The sequence below is a fragment of the Triturus cristatus genome, chromosome 2_1, assembly GCF_964204655.1.
Source record: "Triturus cristatus chromosome 2_1, aTriCri1.1, whole genome shotgun sequence".
Taxonomy (NCBI): domain Eukaryota; kingdom Metazoa; phylum Chordata; class Amphibia; order Caudata; family Salamandridae; genus Triturus; species Triturus cristatus.
In genome coordinates, this window is record NC_140581.1 from 1,161,337,157 (window position 1) to 1,161,350,153 (window position 12,997).

General features: G+C 41.3%; 1 protein-coding gene across 1 annotated transcript in view; it reads right to left on the reverse strand.

Annotated features, from left to right (window-relative positions):
- The window catches only part of LOC146866513 (uncharacterized), a 255,373-nt gene that overhangs the window by 165,103 nt on the left and 77,273 nt on the right, over window positions 1-12,997 (reverse strand). The window contains exon 2 of the mRNA XM_085636609.1: window positions 7,617-7,695. Coding sequence (XP_085492735.1) covers window positions 7,617-7,695 — 79 coding nt within the window. The remainder of the gene's footprint in view (window positions 1-7,616; window positions 7,696-12,997) is intronic.

Genomic DNA, 12,997 nt, shown 5'->3' on the forward strand with positions numbered 1-12,997 from the left:
TTCCCCTTCCCTAGTTCTGTCTCTGTTATACGTTTGCTTCAGAAGAAAACCTAATAAAAACGAGATCTGAGTCACCCTGTGTCGTTGCCGCTGCCCCCCCCTGACGCGGCCGGCCCCATATGGGGTTGTAGGCGGCTTGCTGTGTATTTTGCCCCGCCCCCCCACATGCCACCTAGCACTGTTTCTTTGGCCCTGCCGGCCCGAAGGGATGTAGGCAGTGGTTGAGCTGTATGACCAACGATACCAATAAAGATCTTGTTTGTTCAAAAAAAACAAAAAAACATGTAAAACAGAAAATGCCGTTTATGTGCTACAATGCTCCTGTGCTCTTAGATATGTGGGCAGCACTAAATTAGAGGTACATAAATGTATCCTGCAACATCTAAGGGCAATTTCAAACCAGGATAATACCTATCCGGTGGCTCGCCATTTTAAAGAGGTACACCGTAGTAACAATAAGGAATTAACGTTTTTTGTTATAGATACTGTACCAGCGAGTCGGCGTGGAGGCAATAGGGAAGCTATACTATGCAGATTAGAAACCAAATATATACTCCGCCTTGATTCTAAATTCCCAGGTGGGTTGAATGTCACTGAAGATTTACATACCATCTTAGGCTAGGAGAACAATTGTGCATGTACTAGCCTGGTTCGAGCTCTACACAGGGCATACACGACATTTACCTGTACATATATGATTGTGGCTTTTCCAAAATGATTTTACAAAGGGTTGTATCATTGTGAGATTGATGTTTTAATCATTTTATGGACTATTTATTATTTTATAGTAGGTAAATAGCATCATTTTTCAGGTATTGTGTTTTATGCTCTTGTACTGTATATACAAAAGCAGATATATTATGCAGACTAAAATTATACTCATCAACAAACAGACCCTAGGCACGAATGCACTTTCAGACCTATTGCACTTTTCCAAGTTGGACCCCATTTTGGATACCTCATTCTTTTTACTTCGTTGGTTTTCAACAACTATGAGACAGTCTATACTTTGAGGATGTATTTATGTATTGACCATAATAAGCACCAATCCATCATAGACATATAACATCTAATTTTGGGTATGACTGGGATCAGTCTGCCTACCCTATGTTTTTATGCATCATTGCACATTTGTATTAACAACTACTGTTTATATTTTTTTAACATGGTTGTTTTTAAACTTTATTCTTTTATTCAATAGACTGATACCACTAATACTTATGCACACGGCACTTTAGTACACCCCCTTGTTGTTTGCACAACTGCAGGGATCTGCAGCACAACGCTGGGTACCATAGACATAGTATGGAAGACATAGGGATTTATCCCATGATGTTTAAATTTGGACTACCGGTGGTTCACAATGCCCGTTGATGTAATTTGTTAACATTGCACTCTAAACTGATTGCAATGCATGAACAATTATCAATGCCTATAACAAAAACGGTGGGTAAGTCTATAAACATTCTGAGCTAGCTATATACATGTGTTTACATAAGGATTATCCAGATAGTTATTACAGTTTATTGGATTTATCTGATTTTAGATCCAATGTTAGTGTCATATTAAACTGTTGTGAACACTATGCATCAGTAGAGCTCGTTAAAACCACATATCTGCTAATAGGTGAACAGAATGGTCTTTATTCTTTGAACTTAAATTTAAAATCAATCTTTGTATTCACTGCAAAACAATACTTTACATGTTAAGATGATTTGTATTATCAATTGTACTAGGTTTCAAACATTATGATTTACAATGTACAACCAGTCAGTACAAAGTCATTGTATTTGTAACCACTTGGTCAGTCTTTTTACCATCTCCATACTTATCTCCTTGTATCACGTGCAGAGTGTCTTTTCTCCTACATAAGGGAGTGTCAATAGGTTACACGTTGTCATGTGAACAAGGCTCAAGCTGAGCCGAAACGTTATGGCGACTAGCACGCAAATAAGCTAAATAAAACTTTTGCACTGAAACTTCGGTCCGTGTCTGTACTATTTGGGCAGGTGCCATGAGGAGGCAGCCTAGACGGAGAAACAGAAGCTGAGGATATATATATATATATATATTATCTACTGGCGGTCGCCAGTAGATAGTTATAGTTACAACCTAGTTTCCATAGGAAATCTCAAAATTCTATTTTGAATAACTTTGGCGCCGGTTGACGAATACTCGCGAAATTTTCAAAACTAATGGGGCGCTCCGCTCAGCTCCTACCCTGAAAGTCTCGGGGTGATTCGTCAAGCGGGGGCCGAGAAAAAGGGGGGGTCCCAAAACGCATTTTCCCCATGCATTTTTCCATAGGACCTTTAGTCGCAGCTACAGCCCCATCGGCTGTACAGAATTATGTGAAATTTGGCAGAGAGGTAGCGATAAGGTCAAGGAAGTGCCTTTTGCAGGTCTGGTGTAAATCTGTTCAGTATTTCCTGAGAAAATAGCATTTAAAAGCATATCAATATCTATACGCGCGCACCGTGCGCGCACTGTGCGCGCACCCTGCCGTGCGCGAGCGCAATTCTGATTGGTTGTTAGATGTCGGTAAACATACGAATCGGTCGAAACCAGGAAGTGTCGGCCGCCATTTTGTCTCTCGCAGTCTGAGGGGGTGAAAAAAAAGGTGGAGAACGTGAAAAGGGGGCAGAGTGGACAGTTCCTGACCCCCTAGCCTTGGTCAGGGGGTCACAGAAGGACCCCAAGGGAGAAAAAAACAATTAAAAAAAAAAAAAAACAATCGCGAGGTGCGCGCACCGCGCGCTCTGCACGCACTGCGCGCACCGAGCGCCCACAGCGCTCACAGCTGTGCGCGCCCACAGCGCCCACAGCGGTGCGCGCACCTCGCGATTTAAAAAAAAAAAAAAATTCACGGTGCGTGCACGGTGAAAAACCTGAAAAAAAAATACATTAATAAATAAATAACTTAGCATTTAAAAAAACGTACAAATTCACTGAAGAAACCATAGGTTTCACACACGTTATAGTTACGAATTAGCATTTCAAAAACCTTGCAAATTCACTTAAAAAACCATAGGTTTCACACATGTTATAGTTAGCTGGACATTTCACTCGTAAAAAACCTATGAAATTCCCCCGTTATAGTTAGCGCAGGCAACTATAACTCACGCGACCGCAATCCTCTGCTGATGACGTCAGATATTACATCACTGATGACATATGTGTCTTTATGAAAAATAAATATTTGTAATATATGCATAGCTAAAGATTAATGGAAGAAGACATGGGTAAATAAGTGTCTAAATACAGTGATGTAATATCTGACGTCATCAGCAGAGGATTGCGGTCGTGTGAGTTATAGTTGCCTGCACTAACTATAACGGGGGAATTTCATTGGTTTTGTACAAGTGAAATGTCCAGCTAACTATAACATGTGTGAAACCTATGGTTTTTTAAGTGAATATATATATATATATATATATATATATAATATATATAATATATATATCTTCCAAAGGTTGCCCTGAAGCATTGAGGACGCTACTCCACGAAGATAGATTCATCCAAACCTTTAATTTCAAACCGGCTTTCCCATTCTGACAAATAGTTCCCTTACGCGTTTCGGAGCTCCTGCTCCTTCACCCGATGGAAACCTGGAAAGTCACAGAAACACGGTACGAACATTGCGAACTGGCACGAAACTCTGAGACCCACTGGAGGGTTGGTGAAACGATTGTAATTGAACCTGAAAACAAACAGAACTCACAAGGGTAAAAATCATTGCTGCACAACATGAGGGACTACAAACCCCAGAAGGCAAGACTATCTTGCGAGGCCCAATAGAGGGCGTGGTGATATAAATCAGCGCGATGTGTGCAGCACATTTCTGTGACTTTCCAGGTTTCCCTCGGATGAAGGAGCAGGAGCTCCGAAACGTGTAAGGGAACTATTTGTCAGAATGGGAAAGCCGGTTTGAAATTAAAGGTTTGGATGAATCTATCTTTGTGGAGTAGCGTCTTCAATGCTTCAGGGCAACCTTTGGAAGATATATATATATATATATATTCTTCCTCCTGGCTCGGGAAACTGCCACCGCACTCCTGAACAGAGTGTGCGTCGTCGTGGGCGGACCACCCCAGCAACCCAGCAAGGTCCGTGTAAAATGCAAAGCTCCTCATAACACAAGGGTGACGACGCCGTGTTCTGAACAACAAATACTTTATTGAAGTCGGCTTCAATAAAGTATTTGTTGGCCAGAACACGGCGTCGTCACCCTTGTGTTACGAGGAGCTTTGCATATATATATATATATATATATATATATATATATATATATATATATATATATATATATATATATATATATATATATATATATATATATATATATATATATATATATATATATATATATATATATATATATTCACTCCGTTGGTTCCTGGTCACCGAGCCTCTGCAGCGCTCCTCGTGGGTGCGTTTCCCTGCGGCCGAACCACGCCGCTTTAAATCCACAAACAATCCCTCCAGTTTGGAAGAAAAACTAGGACGCACTCTCAGCATCTTTGTTCGCGTTTCTTTTAATAATTTGTATCTCGGGGTACAGGCATAAGCAGATCTACGCGTTTCGGTATCGCAGATACCTTGCTCACGATCAACTGTTACTATGGGTCCGCCCCCTATATTTTGGTTTGCAGTTGCATCATTTCCTGGCGGTTACCCACCTATCTTTGCATTATGGGAGATGTAGTTTAGTACATTTTTCATGTGCATCGTATTTACAAATTAAACCCAAACAACTTGGTTTAATATGTAGTTTATTGTAAAATAAATATATAACTTAGCATTTTAAAAAACATACAAATTCACTGAAAAAACCATAGGTTTCACACACTTTATAGTTAGGAATTAGCATTTAAAAAACCTTGCAAATTCACTTAAAAAACCATAGGTTTCACACATGTTACAGTTAGGTGGACATTTCACTCGTAAAAAACCAATGAAATTCCCCCGTTATAGTTAGTTCAGATAACTATAACTCGCGCGACCGCCACTCTATCAAAAGGATGATGTCATCAGTGATGTCATGAGTGATGCCACTGACCATGTCATGAGTGATGTAATATGTGACGTCATGAGCAGTGGATTGCGGGCGCGCGAGTTATGGTTATCTGAACTAACTATAACGGGGGCATTTCATTGTTTTTTTACGAATGAAATGTCCACCTAACTATAACATGTGTGAAGCCTATGGTTTTTTAAGTGAACATATATATAAATATAGATAGATAGATAGATAGATAGATAGATAGATAGATAGATAGATAGATAGATAGATAGATAGATAGATAGATAGATAGATAGATAGATAGATAGATAGATAATAGAGATATATTCGCTACAGGCAGTCGCCAGTACAAAGTTATAGTTAGGTTTTCATAGGGAGAGCGATTTTTGTTTTGCTAATAACTTTAACACATCTTCACAAAAGTTTCAAAACTAGTTTGCCTGTCACTTTAGGTGCTGATTGGGAAGTATCGTAATGATCAGTCAAGTGGAAGCCGAGATAAAGTGGGGGTCGTAAAATGTGTTTTCCCACGCAGTTTACCACAGGGATTTTATACACCATTACAGCCCGATACGCTGAACAGAATGACACCAAATTTGGTAGAACGCTAGAACTTGGTCCAGAAAGAGTGTGTTTTGTAATTTGGTGTAAATTTGTTCAGTAGTTTTAGAATTAGTAAAGTAAAAATATGTATGTATATCTAGAGATGTGGATCCACAGTGGTTCTTCCTCCTAACCACTAGGGATCCTCGCACCAACGGCAATGCTGTGATTGACTGGCCGCAACCTGAGAGGCAAGTTGCAGCTACCATTTTGTACATCAGGACTCAGTTGCCTGGGGGGGGGATCAAATTTAAAATTGATAGAAGGGGGTCAGGGTAGGGGTACCCTGATCCCATGGGACTGATGGGGGGGGTCTGTGAAAGAACCCTCCGGGCAAGAAATTGTCCAAAAATGTCTTTTTAGTATATGAGGATCCTCAGATCTACCCAGAGCTGCCCGGATCCGTGGATCCACTCAGAACCATGGATCGAGACCCTAAATAAAAAAACATATACACCAACTGCCAGACCCACACACCTACCCACACTCTGACCCACTCACACACCAACTCAAACACCCACACAGCCACTCACACACCCACCCACAGACCTTACACACCCATACAACTACTCACATACCAACTCACAAACCCATACAGCCACACACACACACTCATAAACCCATAACAGCACTCACACGCCCACTCACACAGACACTCACACACACACACCAGCTCACACACCTAGTAACACACTCACATACACACTCACATACCCATATAGCCACTCACACACCTTCACAGTCCCACACACAGCCACTCACTCACCCACACACAGGCAGTGGTACACTTATAACAATTGTAATAGCTTTTGTTTGTATTAAATGTGTTGTTGTTTTAGTATTGAACGTATGCAATATACACAGTAGACTTCTTATTTGTCCGAGTATTCATGACGGATCCATAAAATGATTTTTTTTTAAAAGAAAGACTTGGTGGATTGCATTTATAGAAAGACTCCATTGGTTACCTCACCTTTATTTTCAGTTTTAAAATGTATAAGAATGAATGAGTGAACAATATATATTTATTAACTTGTGAAAATATATATTAGTGAATTGAACTTATGGGTCAAATTGTAGCACAATTTATATTTTAAAAAACAGTGAAATTCAATGACAAACCAAAGGTCACAGGGCCTCATAGTTAGGAAATAGCATTACAAAAACATAGAAATTCACTGAAAAAAACAAAGGTTACAGGGACATTATACTTAGGTTCAGATTTTACACACAGAAAACCATAGAAATTCAACAGTTATAGTTGTCTGAAATAACTATATCTCGTGCCCTAAGATAACTATAACTTGCAGCCTCCCATGCACTGCTAATTGCCCAACATATTACATCCCTCATGATATCTTCTACTACATCATTGATAATATCACTATTGATGAGACAACTGTGCATGGCAGGGGCGGGATTTGTGGGTGATCCAGGGAGTTAAAAAAAGGCTCAATATCAGTACTTTCTTTACTTCTGCTTCAAAAGCTTCTTCTCACGTAAGAGGCGAAGTACATATTTGCCAGGGGCCACATGGATAATAGTCAGTTAGCAGAGGCAGAGGCAGTACTTAAGTTCTCTCATATATTTAAGGGTAAGGAAAATGGCTTTATGTCAAACGATCTTTCAAGATGGGCACATTTTCAAAGATTATCTGAGGGTACTGAAGGATTTTTAAATCTGGTAGCTGGTACAAATTTTTAGATAGTAACTTTACAGTTATTTTATTATCTGTGTTGTAATTCATTATGAATTGTGGTACTGAGTTCAATTCTAGTTCATTTTCACTTGCATTGAACCAGTCAAAATACAGATTCTCCCTCTGCATGCTTATGAAATTTGATTAAAACCTTTCCACAAACAATAGCCAAAAGATGTAGAGTTGTCAATACTTTTTGATACTATTCGTGTATATACTATGTAAGCATCATTTCAAAATAGGAAATTATAGTCACTTATAAATGAATAGTGACATCTCAAAACAACCTACTCGAAAGATTCTTTTTCCGTGGCTTCTGCTTTTCTCTTTTTGAGAAGGCTGCGATCTCTCAAACGACGTGTCGTGATAACTGTAAAAGCCAAAGAACAAGCAAAGGTACGGTTAGCTAAGTCAGATTTTGACCTTTCAAAAACACTTCGCTATAATCAGAACAAAAATAATACATAAACTCACCCTGAACAATCTCACAATAATGTGCTAGGAGAAAATCTGTCCATGCTGTTGATTACCCCATTAGGATTTGTGTAGACCACCTTAGAAAAACACAGTGCAAAAGTACTCCATTTTTATGCCAGACCTATGATTATTTTACTCCCCATTCACCGCCTGCCAAATAATAGAGAAGCAAATAAAAGTGCAAAGAAAAACTTTTAAATGATATAATTAACCTGGCTCACCAAACATGTAAAGATAATATGGCCTTATATCCTGCTTCCAAGAGTTATTCCAGTTGTTAAAGGCCCTGAACCCAAATTTTAGTATTGAGCCACAGGTGGGGTCCATAAAGAAGGAGAGGGCCTTTAGCAGCTGGTATGGCTGAAATCAGAAGGGCTAGAAGTCTTTAGAATATTCAGCTCACTGATGGAAGAGTGTTCTAATTTAACAGGCTAGGAACAGACACGCATTGGAATGCTGGACTTGAAGACCTACACCAGCCCTGGCATAGCATGGTAAGTACTTTTGTACATTCTCAATTGGCTACTGGTGTACCCTTGTAAGTCCCTAGTATATGGTACTAAGGTACCCAGGTCATAGGTACACCAGAATCCCCTCATGGGCTGCTGCATGTATTGTGTCACCAATGGGAGTTCGCTCAAACTGTGACTACATGCCTGCCATTGCAGTCTGTGTGAGTTGGTGCTTGCACCTCTCATGACAGATAAGTTTTGTTATATCTGAGGTCCCTACACTTAAAACCTATAAGTCACCCTTATGGCAGGCTCTTTCAGTCCTTAGGGCAGGGTGCTTGGTTATAAGTGTGAGGGTACCCCTACATGAGCAGGATACCCCTACAAACCCCGGAGTTGATTCTCCATGCTTTGAAAGTGTGGTCAACGATTTTAATATATATAGTGGACATCAGTCATCGGTATCAAAACATGTTGGAATCATGCACCCACACCGATTCCAGTGTTGGAAGTATGATCAATCCCATGTACCGGGGGGCCTCCTTAGGGTACCACCCTGTACTCCTGGTAACAGCCTTTCAGGGACTGACAGCAAGCTAGTGCTGCTGTCGACCACAGACACAATTCTGCCCTCCTTCTGCTGAGAAAAGCATGAGCAAGGTAAGGTAGAACAATAGGTTTCATGTTGCAGGGATATGTGACCACCTCCCAGACAGGACTTAGTGTATTGGGCTGGGGTGGGGGCGCTTGACAGAGGTCCCTTGGCACTATTAGTAGAACACAACCCAATGACATACCCTTCTGACTGCATTAAAGGGCACATTTGGTTCCCTCCTTGCATATTCCAGTTTGAGTCAGTTCAGGGAGTCCTTGACTACTGGCGTAAAACTGGACAGAGGACATGAGAGTATCCTCCCCTCTGTCCACCCCCACCTCTTGGAGGGACCCTTGAGTTGTTCCAACCATTTCATTAGGGTACTTAAGGACTTACCTATGTGCGGGTCCTCAAATTCATCATGAGACAAGACTCAAGACTAAAACCACGTAACTCTTCGATCGTCTGGACACTTGGAATTCGCTTAGAATAGACTCTGCAGCAAGGAAGAGTTCTGATGCTCCTGATCTCACTGTTCTGCAAGTCTTCTTCATCTTCTGTGTCTGTGCTTCTTTCAGGATCTTCACAAGACCTGTGGGCATCAAGGACACCCAAAGTTATCTCCCTTGGAGTGAAGGAGTCTCTCCCCTGCATCTGCAGGCACCGCAATGAAGCAGACTGGTCTGCTATTCCTGTGGTCCCAAGGGCTTCCTGAGGCCCAGCAACACAGGTGGTGGGTTTGAAACTCCCTCGAGACCTGGCCTGCCCTCTCTGCAATTCTGAGGCCAGTATCTCTCATCGGAACCGCTGGAACCGAACCCCTGTGCACTACGTTGACTTGCTGTTGCCAAGGATTGTTGGCTCTGCACTCCAGAGATCTTTGGGCTGCAAGAAGCTCCAGCATCTCTTCCTGCCAAGTACAGGGTACCTCACAGCATCCCCTGCACTGTGGGCCTTCCTTCTTGGTGAGCTGCTCGAGGTCCTCTTGCAACTACTGTTCCTTTGCCCCATGGCTCCTCCTGAGGGTCTTCTCCTGTTTCAGTGGGCTCCCCTGCTTACTCGGGCCAGCTCTGACTCTCCTGCTGTTGGTGAGTCCCTTGGACATTGGTGGTTCAAACATTGCTCCTTCTTCTTAGTTCTCCATGCCAGTTGCAGCTACCAAGGCTTGTTGGTTCTCCCACCGGACACCGACCCCCTAGTCAGTGATATCCAATGTGGGACAGCTCATGCACAGCTCCTGGTCTTCCTCAGCATCACCTGGTCCTCGCAGCTGCAGAGACAAGGACATCCTCAACTCTACTGAATGGTCTGACATTGATGGGCATTGCTCGTCTGTGCCTCCTGGTCACTCCTCAGTGGCATAGACTCTGTCCCCTCTGCTTGCAGTTTCTTCACTTCCATAATCCACCCTTAGATTCCACCGGACCTCTTCAATTTTTTCTCCAGAGGCCCTTTTCTCCAAGTCTTCCATTGTTGTCTAAGGAGTTTTCAGATGTCTCTTTACCCCTATGCACCTTGCTTCCCTGGTGTAGGTAGCCTGGTCTCTGGGGTATCAATGGTTGGGGTGGCTCTCCAAACTTCCATCCTCCAAGGGAATTCTTCGGGGTCCAATGGGAAGAGTCTTTCTTCTGCAAAACTGCAACCACAACTTCTCCATTGACTTCCTTTGGCCTCCATTGGGTTTCTGGGTACTTACCTTGGGTGGTTCCTTGTGTCCCTGGCTCCTCTAGGTCTTTTAGTCCAAGTTCCATCCTCTTTTTCAGTTCACATTCCACTTTCTTGATATATAGTTTGGTCTTCTCCTAGCGACCACTGTACATTTTGCTACTTACCTTATTGCAATTGAAGTATTATTGTGTATTTGTGTTGATATCTTCAGGTAGGAGATATACCAATGTGTAAGTGAGTGTTGTGTAATAAATATAAGTATTTGTATATATACACTGTGTGGTTCTCTTTCATTTACTATAAATCCTAAGGTTAAACTGGTAAAACAAGCTGCTTAACACTCCTTCAAGATATGCCTAAAGGCTGCTCTCCACAGCTTATGGTTATCAAAGATCACTAAAATAATCATAAGGGTTGCCTGGGTTATTGCAAGGTGCATCACTTGAATAAGTGGTAATAGGTGGCAGGAGAAGAGATACTCGTAGTAACCTAGAATCAGAACCAGAATATCTGTGGCACTCATGTTCACCCCAATAGAGGTCCCTTGGCACTATTAGCAGATAACAGAGGTTTATTGGTACCCAACCCAATGATATTTGTTTTATTGACCTCAGAGGGATGTAAGACTCAGTGAGCCCACTGATATTTGAATCTAAGACCCCAGGTCTAGTGTATTCAGAACTCTGGAAACAGGCGAAGAAACATCACATAATACAACCTACCCGAAACAAAAATAGCATGGATATTAGCAATACAGGAGAAACATTGAAGAATTGACAACTTAATAACATCAAAAGAGTAAGACCATAGCTAAAAGCACATTTATATATATGTAATTTATAATTGAGCCAAAAGGAAGATTCTATAACAAATGCTGAAATAAAAAGAATATATGTAAGGTTGAGGTAATTGAAGGAAATTGAGAAAGATGTTTTTGGTCCAGCACTTGCCCTTTGTGATAAATATGAACTGAAGGAAGTTTAATTGAATTTATTTATTAGAATTTTTCAACACTTGAATGTTTAAGCACTTGCACATTACCGAAGCAAAAGAAGTCCTATAAAAATCAACACTAAAAAACTTTATTCAGAAGAAATGCTTTGTAAAAAGGTGAAAGCAACCAGTCAGGAGTATGATTTCCATCTCCATGAAGAAGGCGTGAAATGACTGAGTGATATGTATTTAAACAAAATCATGTGATCGTCTTTGTATTGTGAACAAGGCAGCTGTGACTGCCAAAACACGTGATGCCATACCATGTTGCAATAAAGTCTGAAAACTTAAGAGCGGACCCCAAGTAGTGTCGGTGCCTGTATTGTAGTTGAGCAGGAGCTGTAGGCAAATATTGCAGAGATTGCAAAAACCGACACAACCTCGTTCTGGAGACGAACGGCAACACCAGCGAATACAGAAGTAACTGTGGAGAAGCAGTACCGCACAGCCCTCCTTGCCTGAAGACGGAGAGCATGCGGTTTAGAGGAAGAGGAGGCACGGAGGAAAAGGCACCAGCCGCCGGAGTGTCGGAAGACGCGTGTGCAGGCAGGTAGGCGATCCCTTTTTGTCTTTGAGGTCTCAAAAGCGTGTACGAACAATAAATGTTAGAGGTAAAGGGAGAGGAAGCCATAATACAGACGGAGAACGGGGGATCACGCAAAGCAAAATTAATAGAAAGCAACAGGAGAAATAATCGAGACATGATTTTAAAAAAAGTAATGGCAGCAAATTGGTTAAAAGAGCGTGAAGAAGCAGCTGAGCAAATATTTGATGAAAATAGAGTTGCCTGTAATGAGACCGCATTGAGACACACCAAACCGATATCACAAGAAGATCTACGCACAAAACTAATGGGACTGGAAAGGTTACATAAAACCGAGACATCTAAATGGTGGGAATGCAATTCGCTTCAAAAGTATCTAGAAGCAGGCAGAGTCCCTAGAGGTCTGATAGTATTGAGTAGGCCCACCTATGAGAATTCAAACCCAGAGATGATATGAGAAAGGGCGGACAACAGTGCCCAGTCTTCAAAAGTTATGATGCAGATATTAGTCAAATACACTGGAAGGGATCGGAACAGAACCCTTGATGAAATTAAGATATTAGAACAAAAACTAAGCAGACATGTAAATCAAGAAGAAATTAAAAAGAATGAAAAGGAATTGGAAGCCAGGCTCAAGAAGTATGATCAAATAATAAAGGAGAGGAAATAACAAAATTCTTAAGAGATAAAATCGATTACCAAAGAGGACAAATATATACTTTCGCACGTAGATTTGAAAATTTAAGGGGACAAGAACAAATGGTTAAAACATCAAACCACAACCAGCCTGCAACAACTGAAACAAGTTCAGAATTCGGTTCCGAAAAAGAGGCGGATCCTGAAGAAGGTGCAGAAGGGGGTACAGGTAACATTAGAGGACCACCAACGGTCATAGGAGAGCTCCAGTTTTTATGGATAGACTGCACTCTCAATGTGAGACGCG